Raw genomic sequence first — 16,306 nt, 5'->3', positions numbered from 1 at the left:
AAAATAAATGTTACAACAACGATATTCAGTTGTATTTTCATTGCTTAATGTCCGTATTTGTGTTGTTAAAAAAAATTAACAAATTTTCACCGCTCTCTTTTGACAGCCAGACGAAAAACCAGATATAACGCTAATCCCTCTGGCCTGTAGCAAGCTGTAGTCGACACCTAAAATGAAAACAAAAAAGGGCGCTTCGTTCCTAGTCCCGACTTAAAATGCACTGCACGGAAAATGGTGAAAATTGACACAATATTTCTTTATACTTTTCACTCAAGAAATAAAAGACGTTACATACAAATCAAACAATGCTTTATTTTACAAATACTACCCCAGTCAACTAATTTACGCTACTTTTATCCTAATTTATATTACAGTTGGAGACAGCAATAATATACAGAAAATTTTCAACATTCAAATATAACTAACTATAATTTAAAAGTATAAGGCACATTAATTTTTTTTACTATATCAATTTTTTATCGGATATTACAATTCTATAAATATGCTGAACTCTATTTACATGTATTTTAAGTTTATTTACTAATCAATTTGACACCGGAATGATAAAATGGCATAGAAGTCGATAATACTACGTTATTTAATAATACAGATATTTGCGAAAATTTGAATAGTATACTGATTTAAAAAAAAAAAAAAAAACTTTTTATTGGAATTTATAAAACAATTTTTAATTTTAATGTCATATTTTAAAAATTAAGAAAAAACATTTTTGTTTGTTATGTATGTGTAGATGGTACTTTTCATCATCGCTATATTCCAGACCCCAGATATTTCGGGTCTACCTCGATAAATAAATATTTTATTACTGAAAGTTTATAAAGGAGACGAAAAAAAAAGATTACTATTTGAAACGTCAGTATTACAAAATCAAGTCTTAGGGTTTCCTTTAGAGTACATTAACTGTGCGTAATCTGAAAATAGGTCGGATATTATTTTTAAATAAAATAAACTTTTGAACATACCGTTTGGAATAATATACGGGAATGCTAAAATCGTTCAAGGAGATTCGAAAGATTATAGAAATACTTAAACATTATATTAGATAACACTTTCAAAACAATAGGAATGTAATTAATTTAATTCTAAAAACATTCAGTCAGTTTAAAAGAAACGTTTCTCCTTTACAGAAAGAAAATAAATTTGTAATTTAAAAAAAAAAAGTTTTAGAATTTTTCAAATTACAAATCATTAAACCTAAGAATTTTTTTAAATCTATGCGAAAGTTTTCCTGCTATATGACTATATTTAATTGTAACATCAAAGAAAATAAGGGAAATCGAATTTATTTAGTAGGTAACATTTATAAAAATCTTAGTTACAATTAACGTGTTGTTTTTTTCCATTGAAATGGTGATAAGAGAAATATTATCATTCAGATTTGAAAATGAGCGTAGAACTCGAAGACATATTATGACTATTATTTAATAAAAAAAGAAAACCGGATATATTGAAATGAAAATCACTATCTACCAATAATTACAGAATATATTAAATTTATGATACTAGTTATAATAGGTACTGGGTATATTTTGTAAATATTTAATATTAACATTAAAATCATTTATTTACACACTTTTACAATTTTGTATTAAAACCTAAGTAGTACATTAATACTTGAATACAATACCTCAGAAGAGTTCTTTTACGATCATAGAATTAAAAATGTACAAAATGAAGTATAATTAATTAGCTATTAAAATTCTAAACATTTATAAAGATATGTTAGTTTGATATGAAATCCGAAAGAAACATCCCTAAGAAAATTCCTGTTTGAAATTTTACGTTCTTCTCTGCTCGTCGCGAAACTAATTTCAGACATTTTATTTAGAATTAAGAATTAGGAACCTAAATAAAATAATTACCTAAAAAAAACTTGCATCAGTCTACAACTAGGCCGAATATAAACTCTCAAACAACAAGAAATAGCAGCAACAACAAATCTTAATAAAGGTTTCCTTCATAAGATTTACATACCTTAAAAAATTCAAAATACATATCAAACAAAATTGCACACTAGCCATACATCTTAAATTCATAATCAACACGAACCAGTAACACATACAGAAGCAATCATAATTGCAGGTTCAACTTCCCTGAACTTAATCCATTTTATTATACATTAGAAAATTTCTTGTCTCGCAAAGAATTTATTCACTAAGGGTTTTTCTACACAAAGACAATTTCTCGAATAAAAGCAGGCGAAAACGTTGTATACGATGCGACCATACGTGGGCACTTGGCACTACTTTACTGCGGTTCTCACGGTCACATAATCTCGTATCAATCAGACGAAAGACAAGAAGACGATAACAGATAGATACTCCGAATGGAACTACTGAAATTCATAACAATTTTATATCACAAGACAAGAGAATATCCTAATATTTTCGCTTGCTTGTATCCGAGAAACGATTACATAAACCAGGCATAGCTCTGGCTGTATCAATTAGTAAAACTTTAAGATATGATGACAAGTCCATAATGTCCAGTAAATCGTACGTGTACAATAAGAACGCCAATAAAATTCGTCAATATTCACTAGAACGCAAAAGTTGCATTTGACAACAAGTGATCCTTATAACACAACTACGTCACTCACTCAAGTCTTTTTATCATCAAGTCTTTGAATCTTAAATGAATAAGATTTCTTCGTAGGCCTCTGGCTACTGGATCTCAGCTATAAGTTCTGGACTGAGGCGCTCAGCATTGAAGTTCTCCATTGTCCATTTCTGCCTGTCTTCTGATTCTTTGCACGTTTCCATGGTGATCTTGTCCTTATTACGAGAAATAGCCATGCATTTCTCGCTTGAGCCATGTTTTAGTAGCTTTGTCTGTAATTTTTTAATTTAATTTATCATACTGGTGCTAAGACGTCTTTTGAGTCCGCACGGGTAGGTATCACCACCCTGCATATTTCTGCTGTAAAGCAATGATGCGTGTCGGTTTGAAGCCATCGTACTGTTACAACTGAGACCTTAGAACTCTTGTTTCAAGGTGAGGGGCGACATTTACGTTGTAGATGTCTATGGGCTCGGGTAACCACTTAACACCAGGTGAATCGTGAGCTCGTCCACCCATCTAAGCAATAAAAAAAACATACGGACACTCAGAATGCGAACAGTCTTACTAAGTTACCTCACTGTCAACACATGATCAATTTTACTAAACTTCTTTCTTTGATTTTCTTTAACACCCCTATATTATATTTAAACTATTTGTCATACATAGAATAATGAACGTTGTCAAGCAAACAAAATACATGTACCGAAAAGTTTACAGCATAAATACAATTCAAATAGCTGGGTTTATATCAAAATACTGTAACAAAGGCAACCGATACTCACATTAGGATCGTACAACCATAATTGATTTCCCTTAGCACCGTGACAAGGGTACAATACAACATCGTGCCCGGAATAGTCCAAGCAAGTTTCATCGCGGCGTATCTCTCCGTTTTTCGAATACATCCAGTACTGTGAATTATATTGATATAGCGATTTAATATTTTATAATATTGGCCACGATTCATATTCCCAATTCAAATTTAATATTAATGCATTATCTTTTTTTTAATTCATTATTGCATTTTTTTTTTCAATGCAATTCAGACTTCAACTCTATGTTTCGTTAAGTTATTTACATTGCGCATTACCACGGGCTATGGTTACTAAATGCCATCGGTAAGGTCATTCGTTAGCTGGCCTTTATAAATATATAACAAAAAACCCCTTTAAACCATAACTTTTAGAAGATATTTTAGTTTTTCAGAATACATAGAATAGACTAAAAACAATGTGAAATAAACAGCATGATTTGAACACCTAAATATCAACTTAAAGTTATTAGATGGGAATGTGGGTTTATATTTTGTTGTATAAATAAAATTTAACAGAATAAGGCAATGTATATAGTTATTATAATCATTGAAAATTACACACCACCACCACCCAAATGAAATCAAAAAAGTATAAAAACTCACATAAAATGAACAACATGTTACTTTTTGGAGATGTATATAATATACGAACTAAATACTATGATACAATATACATAGCGGCAGTACCAATTTTGAAGGATTCTTTAGGCTTCCGAACGTAGCATCAAAATTATGATATTTCCCTTTTAATTCTGATAGGTTTTGCATTAGTACTGCACCTAATCATGCATTCAAAGATATAGTTAAAAAAACTGGCAAATTTTTCAACCGCCTAAATTTAATGATGTGATGCAAATTAGTAAATGCATGAATTTATAAACTACTTGTAGAACTTACCCAAAAAAATAACGAACCATAACACCGATCTATTAAAAAAGCAAAAGCAGGAGAAAACATAAGAAAAGAAATTGCGCCCTTCGACAAACCTGGTTTCCATATTCCCCGTGACAAGGCCAAAGGTTGACCGGTTTCTTCATATCTTCAGGACCAGCCGCCGAATCAATGCACATGGTCGATGGAGGGTTCGCGATCTAATGCCATTGTAAAGTTAAGAAGGCGTGCTATAAGCAAGCGTGCTCAAAAATATAACCACTTGACAGTTTGACAGAAAAAAATTACCAAGTGATTATATTATTCGGATCATGATAATGATGATGGCAAAATATCAAAAGTCAAACTGCTAAAATACTCATTCCACAAACATGAACAAAAAACAAATGTTTTCAAAAACCCAGTTTTCCCAAATCTTATTCGACGCAAAATACTCCTTGTACCTGATTACCACCACCTCCGTGACATTTGTGGAAAAAAACGAATTCAGCTTCTTCTTGATTTTCATCTACTGTTACTCCATCGAGGCAGTAGCGACGATAGAACGCTCTGTTTCGGATCTATTAGTGATTGTTACAAATAAAACGTGATGACGTGCTAAATTTTACCGACGTGCAAATACATGTGCAAAACGAAACCTATCAAGAAGGAGGACACTCCAAAAATGGTACTGCCGCAATGCGTCAAATCATAAACGACAGAAGACCTGATTTCCTCCCTGTCGGTGGCACGGGTAAAGTCCGACTGGCTTATGGTGATCTGACTTGCGGGTTGGAGAGTCCAGACAAATCTTTTGGAAGCCAATATTGCGTATCTGTTCGGGATAAATTTCGAAAAATCCTCATTATAAATAACACCTGTTTGTTTATATCAAAGGTGCCAAGTAGTCAATTAATTTTCCAGTTTTTAAGGCATGTTTTCTAGATGATAAAAAAAAAAACATGTGCTCCATCTTGAACAGCTTAAAAATTAAAGATTTTTACGAAACAGATCTTAAAACTTCTAATGTGAAACTTGTAGTTGAGTTTTGTGAGTCTTGTAGTATCTTCAAAAGCCTCAATTTGAAGTTTGTATTTCGTTGCTTGATTCGATTTAGAAGTTGAGTGCCTGTTACTTACCTCTCCATGAGCAACCGATTCTCCAGGGATAAACAACTCCGGATAGATGTTTTTCAAGTACCATTCGAAAGATTTGCAGCCGAGATTTTTTCTCAGAGTTTTGCGGCTGCTGACATCACCGTAGTCTCCTTTATCGTTACCTACACGTTGATAATAATATTTGGCGTAATCATCGAGCCAAACCTGAAATTTTAATATTAATCTATTTTAATAACTGAAACATATTATGATTAAATAAGAAATTAAGTTACAGAAGATTTCTTTTTTTAACATCTACAGTAAATTAGTAACATTATGTTAATTTTTTCATTTATTTTCATCGTTTAATGAAAAAATTACCTCTGCCAGTCTCACGGAATTCTTTTTTAGAACATTAACTCCTGTTCGCCACTTGTATGGAGATCGTTTTCTAAAAATATGTCCAACGTGAGAGCACGGAACAATTTCAAGAGTTCCTCCACACATCCACGTCTTAAAAGATAATTCCAAATTTTCACCGCCCCAAATATCGAATCCATTATCGTAAGTTCCAAGTTTTTCGAAGAACTCCTTATCAATCGCAAAGAGGCCACCTGCCATAGTCGGAGACCAAACCGGTTCTGCTGTATTCTGATGCTTGGCGCGTTCCTTCGATGGTACCGGATGCCAATTAAACTGTAAATTCCAGTCGAAACCACCAACGTTGACAGATGAAGAATCCCTATAGTGATACTCCAGAGTATTGTCATCAATTACATCAATGACAGGACAGACGACGGTCGTTTTGTTACGCGCGATCCTATCAAGAAGGGGCTCCAGCCAACCTGTACCAAAAATTTACATTAGTCTTTATTTATTGATGCGTTTGGTTTAATTTTGCTTGAAACTGTCCATACCTTCAGTACATTCGCAATGACTGTCGAGATAGGTTAGAATAGGGGCGGTCACGTATCGGGCGCCGATCAATCTGGCCCTGATTAAGCCTTCACGGCGTGTTGCTCTTACTATTCTAACCTTGGGGAGTGACGACATATAATCGTCCAGTTGTTGCATCAAGTGTGCTGAAAAATTTAAACAATTGTTTTTCTCTGTAACTCAATCAAATACAACAAACACAAACAAAAATCCTTTATTTTGCATCGATGATTAACGTTTGATAAATAAAATATTACCAAAAACTTTTTAAAACTTAATAAACCTTGTAACTACAATACTAATAAACAATACTTACGCATATCAGAAAAATCATCAACAAGTATGATTTCTTTGATCAGATGCGCTGGTGATCGGTCCAAAACCGAATGCACAGTTCTCAACAACACTGACCACGCTTCATTGTGGAAACATATTACGACCGAGGTCTGTGGTAAATCTTCCAAATATCTTCCAGGTTGTTTGCACCTAAAATTTATAAAGCAAATGGTCATATTCATTTTAAGTTTCTATTTTTTTTTCAAAGGTTAGAAAATTCTTTTGTTGAACACCACTAGCAAAAAAGGATTAAGTTCGTTAATAATGAATAAGAGTGTTATATTGGGAGGCCTTATCCTTTAAAGTGATATTTCCTAGGCTACCTTTTACGAAGTATACTTATTTCGTACAAGTAATGGCATTTTGCGATGCTATAGATATTATAAAAATGAGAGGTGTTAGTTTGATTTTAAAAAAAACTATTGATCTAGTAATTACACATAAATATGTTTTTAAGTATTCGAATGATTTATGTAACAATAAGTATTTAACTGTATACCATAACTTGTCGAATATACTATTTGCACCATTATCGAAAACTATCAAGTCAACTATGTATAAGACCTACCACTCATCTCTAGGATCCGGTAATTTCCTCCTGATCGATATAAGATCGCTCACATATTGATTGAATGCGTTCTTTTTCCAGCCCTCGGCGACAGCCTGTTTTGTTTCTTCGGTTAAGTTCTTTGGCAGTACGACTGGTTTGCCAAGTTCACCGGGAGCATTGTCCGAGCCGGGCGCAGCTAACACGCCTAGACCTGCAGGATGCGTACGATTATCGATAATTCCATCTTCAAGTGCGACCAGTTCATATTTAAATAAAGAATTACCGGTTTGTTCACATAGTTCTGTTAGATGTATTCAGTTTACAAGAAATACCACATTAAACGTACATGTTAAAGAACAAATTGCAATTTTATAGTTATTTTTATGCATAACAAGTTTTCTTCTTTTTTATTATTATTATTAAGCAGGCATGATTACGGGCCGCTTCGAATTAAACTGCTACTGTTCTTAGCAGAATATTAGAGGATGATTGAAACCATTGACATGACTTGAGAGACATGACACCGAAGTCTCAGTCTACATAAAAGCATGGTACTTACCTGTATGGGCCCACAATACTCTGTCTCAAGCAAATTTAAAATTTGAGTGATTTTACAGATTTTTATTTTATTAAACGACTATTGACATGATTAATTCATTGAAGTGGTCTATTGGCACGGATTATGAACCTATTAAATATGTTAACCACGGTACAGTCGCATTTCTCTTTCGGAAGGGATACTCCGGGTATCCTTGGATACACATGTCTCTCGGGATGCTTAAGTCTATTTAATCAAAACAACATATATATATTACATTAAAAAACAAAAAAAAACATAAGCTAATAGATTACCTTCGCTCCCAGCGATTCGACCGAGCCAATCAACCCGCGATCGTGCTGTGATAGACAAACGCAAATATTCATGCACATTGTAAAAATAAACTCAAAGCAACAGAAACAATATTAAACACATGCAGAAATGAAAACGTAAATAGCAAAGTATATAAGACACTTAAGAACAATAATGGTACATTAGATGTAACAGTGAAACATCGTTATGACGCAAGGGAAAATCTGTAACATTTACCGTCATTAGCATCTCTATTGCATGTATTAGATGAAAGACAATCGTAGTCGAAGATTTGAACGGGAATGTAACACAAAGGGAACATTATTTTCACGAATAGAGATATTAAGTCTGTAATCACGGAAATTTATCTGAAACACACACCACGAAACATCTCGGAGGTATCATTTTGCCGCCAGTGAATTAACGCTTATCTACGTCAGCTTTGATCGCGATTTAGCCAAGGATATTTCTTTGAAAATCGTTTTGCAAGAAATGTTTCACTGTTGATTTAATACAAAAAAGGGTGTTTGTTATCTAGCAAGAAAATTGTTTAGTAATCGATGTCACGATGATACGTCGTCCTTATTATAAGCTATGGTCTATTCTGATGTCTACAGTCACGTAACCCATATACACCTACACCGTTATAATTACATGCAACTTTAATATATCAGACGTACCATCCGAGAGATTGTTGCCATACGATTCACTCTTCCTTTTTGTCGACGTAGGTTTGGCCATTTTCAACGGTTTCGCTTCAGCATCCTCATATTCAACTGGCTGAGCGCCAATAGCGTTCCGTGAACCGCCATTTGTAGTTAACAGGGCTATCATAAACCATAAAGCTGTCAGTATGAGAACAGCTTTCAGTATCAGGGTTCGCCTCCTCAAGAAGAACATGCTGTAGTATTTCATATTTGTTAATTTCATTTATTTTATCCTAGTGAGTCTCTTACTCTCTCAATGCATCGCAAATATTTCAAGTTGTTTTAGTGTACACTTTCTAGTTGAGCAATAAACTATATTTAAAATCACAAAAGGTGACTAGCTTCAAAGATTCGGATATGTTTTAAGTTTAATATAACTTTGCAGATATGCTTCTTCGATATGAAAAAAGCCTTAATTTGTTTTTACATGGCTCTTTCAGCTATAACTGAATTTTGAGCGTATGAGTTGATTGAAGTTTTTCTTGGTTTTTTGATTCATCGCTGTCATTTCCAAATTATTTTGACCTCCATGTCAGTTAAAGGTTTGATCTGGGGACAAAACAAAAACATCATTAACAATCTCTCGGTTTGAACAAGAATACTTTAAACAAGTCAGTTTCGGAGCAATTTACTTTCAATTTTATTTTCGTTTCGGAAATCAAGATTAGCGATAACGCAAAAGCGGCCACATCTAAGAAAATTACTTTCCAGACGGGTCGTATAATTTTGACAAATGTTAAAGGCACTTTAGTGACTAAACATTTCACGGGGGAAAGTTTTTTTCGCAAAATCTACTCCAAAGGTTAGTGGAAAGGTAATTTCGTTTCCAAAATCGTTCGGCCCTTTCGTGAGGCAAGCAAAGTTTCCAATCTTGCCGACAGCCATTCAGTTTTGGTTGTGAGCTGTAATCCCGTAACGCGCTAAGGATTTCAATATGAAATATTTGGACAAGATTAGTACAAGAATGAGCGTATTCATTTATTGTTAAATAGGTTATTGACGATTGAGGCTTGTTGATGATTACTATGCCAGAGAATACTATATTTTTTTTACATTTCACATTTTCTATTAAATTTAGGAGATAATTTCTAAAGCTTTTTTAAATGCGTACACCAAATACGGCCACGAAAAATCCTGAAAAGAATCCATAAAACATAAAAATGTCAAGATGCTCTTACTGAAGAACAAACTTAAAACCCCCTTATTTTAAAACATTTTATTCAGTGAGCAAGGGGAATTTCAATAAAATTTCAATAGGTGCCTCTGGACCGAGGAATGGAAATGAGTTGACGCCGAGTACTTTGGGCCTTCGTAGGTGAACCGACCTGAATTTTTATATTGCACACGGATGCTTAACCTAATTCTGAGTTTCATCTCTTTCGCTATCCGTGATGTTTTCATTAAACTTGTGCTAAAGTAGGCAACGCTGTTATTCCTCTTACTCTTTTAGCGTCACGATATTAAAATATTTTACAAATTGTTTCTACAAGGCAAGTACCTGTTATTTGGTATACGATGAATTAATAAGAGGGCAGATGAACTTATATTATAGCAGTTCAACCCACAATTAATTAGAAGAGACGTGTAACCCGACCATAAGATGATGCTTCCCCGGTAGAAATCATCGAGTATCATGAGCATCAAAAGATAGGACCAACGTAATTCCAATACAATTAAGGCTTCAATCTCTCATAAGGCAGAAACGGAAGCTCATCTTACGCTGGAAAGTTGGCTATTAAAAATTGTCGTTTTACTGTTATAATATACCGTCGTCACATCGAGAAATACCCGTTTTAGAATTCAAGAACTCAAACGTTACTTTAAAGACGTCCCAGAAACGACCAAATTTAGAAAAGGTTTTATTTTTTTATCGATATGTGCGGATTATTTGTTTATTTTATCGATCGATCGATATCATTATGTCCATTTCATTTTGTCAATGTACACTACTAAAGTGCACTTGACGATGCAGTAATTAGTGCCCTTGATTGCTGGGTCGAGAGTCGTGGGTTAATAGATTTAGCATATAAGTATTTATATCTCTAGTTCTCATAGTACTGGAAATTCTAATTTGGGACCAGATAAATGTGTGTGAGTTGCCAAAAAAAAGAACTATTGCAATAAGCTTGTTTTTTAATTTGTATTACAGTTACAATACCTAATGGTTGTAACACTGATTTACAACAATATGCGTACTACATATCTGTTAATTAATTTGACATGGTAATTTTTTCATTAATCAAAAGAGGCTTTGCCCAAGCAATGTTTCAAGTCTATACAGAAGAAGAATCCATTAAATATAACCTTTTAGATTAGCCTCGAACTTTTTTCAATAAACTTGAGTCCCTCGCATAGTTTAATCAATCAAATCTTTGTATCAAAGATAACGAAGGTAAGGTTAAAACTTCTAACACATTTTTTTTTTCTAAAATAATCTCTATCAGCACTCACCTCAAGACGAACACCTCAGACTGTTGTTTTTCGGGTTAACGAAGCCTGCAACAAAGAAGAAAAAAGAACTATTTCAAAAATCAAATTACACCTGCAAAACGGAATCGTCGAAGAGATAAAAGCCAATAAATCGGATAAAATCTTTACGGCTTCAGATTTAACGTAAATAACACTAAACGACGGTCTGTCCGAATATCTTAGACGACTATCGCCGTAAATTTGTTAGGGCACTTTCTGCGAAATTACCTGCTATTCGTTTCTCGTACTTATTGTCGTGTGTAAATTATCTGTAAACTTCGTTTCGGTTTTGGTCGATATTCAATAACGGCCTTTATTAATCTCGTTTGCAAAACTTGATACGTGAATGTCCGCCATCCACCATTGGATTTGAATTTTAGGTTTCAATTGTAATTACGCAAATCAAAACTTCTTCATCGGGGAAGCCATTCCTACCATGAGTAACAGCAAGCGTAAAATCCGTTAAGCCAAGACGACTCCAATGTATGTTGATATTCAGACAGATAGCAAACAAAAAGCCAATTGCTATCGGATTGAACTCAGAGATTGCAAACAATTTAGCGAAGCCTTCCCACAGGTTAATGACTAAAGACTCTTCCGAGGTTTAATTTAACTAAAAAAGGTATAACTACTGATGGCAGCCCTAATCAGGCACGATCGCTTTACTAATCATCCATATGAGTTACTAATGAAATGTTAGTATAGATAGATAGGAGAGCAGCCTACGTCCTACTAGTATGCAAGCATTGACCGGACAACATTTCACAGCATCCCGAGGTCGTCAGCCATATCAGACGGCTAATTGACTTCTTTGAAGAAATTGGATGGCAAGAGTAGAATTCCCAACAAGATACAGAATAAACCCGTGGTCGTCGAGTTGCATAGATTAGATCACAATCAAGTATCAAGTTTGTTCATGTTTAGTGAACGATTTGAAGCGAAAACCCGAAAAATTTTAATTGTAAATTGCGGTAGGATTTTAATAGTACACAATCATTGCCATTCGTATCAATCGCCAAAAATCATTAGTTTTATTACCCGTCTTTTTTTAAATTTTATTTTATTGCATAGATGGTTGGACGAGCTCACAGCACACATGGTGTTATGTGGTTACCGGAGCCCATAGACATCTACAACGTAAATGCCGCCACCCACCTTGAAATATGAGTTCTAATATCTCAGTATAGCTACAACGGCTGCCCCACCCTTCAAACCCAAACGCATTACTGCTTCACGGCAGAGATAGGCAGGGTGGTGGTATAAGCAGGGTGGTGGTACCTATCCGTGCGGACACACAAAAAATCCTACCTATAGGAGTTACGCAAATTATTTTGCGGGTTTGGTTTTTATGACACGATGTTATTCCTTCACCGTGGAAGCCAATCGTGAACGTTTTTGTTACGTACCTACGTATTTCATTAGAAAAACTGGTGGTTTATATCATGGTCTTCACGGCGAACGGTTTTTATATACCTATCTGTAGGTCCAGATTTTATATCAAGAATCGTCTCAAAGTTAAAAGGAAGGTTATGAACGTCGGCATTACAAAACGTCATTCCAACGGAAACTAACTATTCTGTGTGTCATGTCGGGCGACATTGATCTCTTGCTGTCTAAGTCATTTAGCGGCTTATACCTTGTGGGATCAGGGCATGTCTACTGTTCAAAACTAAAATCAAATATTTCTAAACTGAAGGAAACACTATGAGCATAGCCCTTACGTGTTTACCATGTAAGCCATGTGTGTACATTTTTATTTTTCATTTCATCTTAAATTATTTAAAAAGGCTTTTTGCGTATCATTCCAAGATCTCATCCTCGTGATTCTTAATCATATTTTAACTAAATAAATAGTTAGTAGTAACTTTTAATAGTTTATTCATTTCAATATGTAAATTTCATTAACTTTAGCTTCTTGTTAAAAAAAATTTAGCGTAAAAGTGGTTTTGAACTTCTAATAAGTCTTCGACCTCCGAAACAAGCCTTTGAAAACATTACAGCCACGAGGAAAGTAGGTTAAATTAACCACGACCGGATGTAAAAATTCCGTTTTTACCGAAAAGAAATTCCTCAATTTTAAAAATAATCCAGCCAAAATCCGCCGGAGACGAATTTATGAGCTGCTTTCGCGATTTAAGCCATTACAAAAGGCATTTAAATTTTATAAAGTATTTAAGAAACATTCGTAACATTTTTATATTTTTAGAGCACGGATAGAATTTACATAAAAATACATGAATACATTCAATCATATTATTTATGAACAAAACAACAAAAAATCGAAAAACAGCTTAATATCGCTGTATTTTCTTTGCGATGTGTGCTTTACAAAGCAAGGACTGTTCTCTAAAAACACACAAGCCTTATGTTTGTGCAACAACTTCGCAATGTAAATTTTAATGGTCCTCCCAACGAACGAAACAAGACTGCGTTTCCCGTGATGCTCGCATTACAAAGAACAATTTTAATTAAAAACAGCAACGACTGTGTCACAACGCAGAGCCAACTGACTACCATTTACCGTTTGAAATATTTTGCATCTGTTCGTGCTTTGATATCACAGTGGATTTCTGTTGTCAGCAAATAAAAATAATGACTCGAAAGGATTAATTATAAATATAAATGTATATTTAATATATGTATATTTTTATTCCTTAGGTGGGCGGACGAGCTCACGGCCCACCTGGTGTGAGGTGGTTACCGGAGCCCATAGACATCTAAAACGTAAATGCCATCACCCACTGTTACACCATAAAAGTAAACTTGAGGGTTTGGAAGACCGGGGAATTCAAAATTATTTTGAAGCTAGTGGAAAATTATCCAATTTAATTGAAATTTGTCGCTCAGCCAGCCCAATTTGTTATGTTGTCCAATCTAATTTACGTCTAAAGTTTATACGAAGATCTAAAATTTTGAATTTCCAAAACTTTCCACCTCTCAATAGCACCGTAATACGAGATACTTTAATAAGGCTTTTTCAAATTATTGTTAGTTTTTTTTATATTTTAAACTAAGATCTCAAGTATAGTTACAACGGCTGCCCCACCCTTCAAACCGAAACGCATTACTGCTTCACGGCACAAATAGGCAGGGTGGTAGTACCTACCCGCGCGGACTCACAAGAGATCCTACCGCCAGTAATGACTGCCCTTCACTGTATTTCAGAGATTTTGACGTTATGTTTCAATATATCTTATAATTCATGATGTGGTAGTGGTTTCCTTTATACGCTACATGTAACTGGCGAATATCTTTGAACAAGATACGACCTTTTACGAGTAAAAATTGAATTCCTATCGTCACTAATATTTAGACAAACGAGATGATAACTTTATTTTATAACTTTATTTACTAACGTTACAATAAATGAATATGCAATTTACTAAATTATAATTTATAATAAAATAAAATATAATAAATATAATAAAATATTAACTGCGGTTTTATAAACGAGTACGTACAGTAACCGTGACCTAACCGGGATCCGGTGGCGCGACACACTCCGCCCACTAAGCGAGAGATTACACCCGACCGACAGTTCGAATGAATTATGGTCTGAACAAAACCATTTTGACATAGCTGAGCTCTGTGTATATGTCTTTTTTTATGGAACATTAATTTTGGTAGATCACTGGTCAAGTTTGGTTTTGCCGTCGTCATGGCCTACAGGATAAGACGTCCGGTGCATTCGTATTGAGCGATGCACCGGCGTTCGAATCTAGGCGGGTACCAATTTTTCTAATGAAATACGTACTCAACAAATGTTTACGATTGACTTCCACGGTGAAGGCATAACGTCGTGTAATAAAAATCAAACCCGCAAATTATAATTTGCTTAATTACTGGTGGCAGGACCTCTTGTGAGTCCGCACCACGGGTAGGTACCACCACCCTGCCTATTTCTGCCGTGAAGCAGTAATGTGCTTCGGTTTGAAGGGCGGGGCAGCCGTTGTAACTATACTTGAGATCTTAGTTTAAAATATAAAAAAAACTAACAATAATTTGAATATCAATCACCGCGCTTCTTTTCGTGGCAATGACCATTGTGCTGTTTAAATCAAAGTATCGGCAGAGTGATACCGTTAAAAATTAACATATCTCCCACGGACAAACTCTACCAGAGTATTAGCACGATTACGAATGGTTCTCAAGGTGAAGAACGTCATTAATGCCGTGTCGGACTTAACTGCTCACCTTAGCTAATAAATTAAGCTAGAAAATTAATGATTGCGCCTTTGTTGTAAGTTTGTTTTGCTACTTTTTACCGTACAAGCTGTTCGGTCATTTTACTATATTGTAAAACAAGTGACATATTCAAAGACTAATAGCCGAAAATGGATTTAATCTTGTGTGATACTAGTTATTTTACTGGTGGTAGGACCTCTTGGGAGTCCACACGGGTAGGTACCACCACCCCGCCTATTTCCGCCGTGAAGCAGTAATGCGTTTCGGTTCGATGGGTGGGGTAGCCATTGTAACTATACTGAGATCTTAGAACTTATATCGCGAGGTGGGTGGCGCATTTACGTTGTAGATGTCTATGGGCTCCAGTAACCACTTAATACCAGGTGGGCTGTGAGCTCGTCCATCCATCTAAGCAATAAAAAATAAGAAGTTAATATGACGTTATTTAGTTGGTTACGATAGCAGATTTAAAAGTAAAATCACTTTATAATATTTTTGTGTATTGTAAATTTTTTATGCATTGTTATTTTTCATTTGTTTCCCGTGCGAAAAATCACTAAGTAACTTAATTTTTGTTACTTTTTCTTTCATTTGTGTATATGTATATATTATGTATAATTACGCGAATACTAATAATTAGCAGCACCATACCAATTAATGTATTAAATTATAAAACCGCTAATCATTTGTCATTTCCTTTCAAACAAAAAATAAAGGAGAGTACTGTCATGTTTGGTATCCATCGACGGTGGTAACCATCATAAAGTGATCTGCTCATCTATCCTCACCAGAGATAGTACTCAGGCAAAAGGTAAAATGGTTCTCACTTGGTTCTTCTGGTAAAAGAAACGGCTGACTCTACACATCCAAAACGAAATAAATCATATTAAAAAATAGATTTACTCGTAT

The 16,306-nt window shown here is 34.6% G+C and overlaps 1 protein-coding gene across 4 annotated transcripts in view; it reads right to left on the bottom strand.

The window, feature by feature from the left end:
* Positions 1-292: 292 nt before the first annotated feature.
* Pgant9 (polypeptide N-acetylgalactosaminyltransferase 9) overlaps positions 293-16,306 on the bottom strand; it is a 151,470-nt gene continuing 135,456 nt past the window's right edge. The window contains exons 2-12 of one of the 4 annotated variants that reach the window (XM_089729031.1): positions 11,195-11,239; positions 8,717-9,292; positions 8,039-8,083; positions 7,205-7,397; positions 6,617-6,786; positions 6,282-6,446; positions 5,746-6,209; positions 5,407-5,589; positions 4,384-4,488; positions 3,366-3,494; positions 293-2,852 (exon numbers count right to left, since the gene is read on the bottom strand). In XM_089729031.1, coding sequence (XP_089585157.1) covers positions 2,685-2,852; positions 3,366-3,494; positions 4,384-4,488; positions 5,407-5,589; positions 5,746-6,209; positions 6,282-6,446; positions 6,617-6,786; positions 7,205-7,397; positions 8,039-8,083; positions 8,717-8,966 — 1,872 coding nt within the window. In that variant the 5' untranslated portion in view covers positions 8,967-9,292; positions 11,195-11,239 and the 3' untranslated portion in view covers positions 293-2,684. Of the gene's footprint in view, positions 2,853-3,365; positions 3,495-4,383; positions 4,489-4,994; positions 5,103-5,406; positions 5,590-5,745; positions 6,210-6,281; positions 6,447-6,616; positions 6,787-7,204; positions 7,398-8,038; positions 8,084-8,716; positions 9,293-11,194; positions 11,240-16,306 lie in introns of all 4 variants that reach the window. The other 3 variants (XM_089729030.1, XM_089729028.1, XM_089729032.1) reach the window with 3 other exon arrangements.

Source organism: Bombyx mandarina, chromosome 08 (genome assembly GCF_030267445.1).
Source record: "Bombyx mandarina strain Sakado chromosome 08, ASM3026744v2".
NCBI classification, from domain to species: Eukaryota; Metazoa; Arthropoda; class Insecta; order Lepidoptera; family Bombycidae; genus Bombyx; species Bombyx mandarina.
The sequence above is the reverse complement of the archived record's forward strand: the minus strand, read 5'-3'. Positions and strand labels throughout refer to the sequence as shown.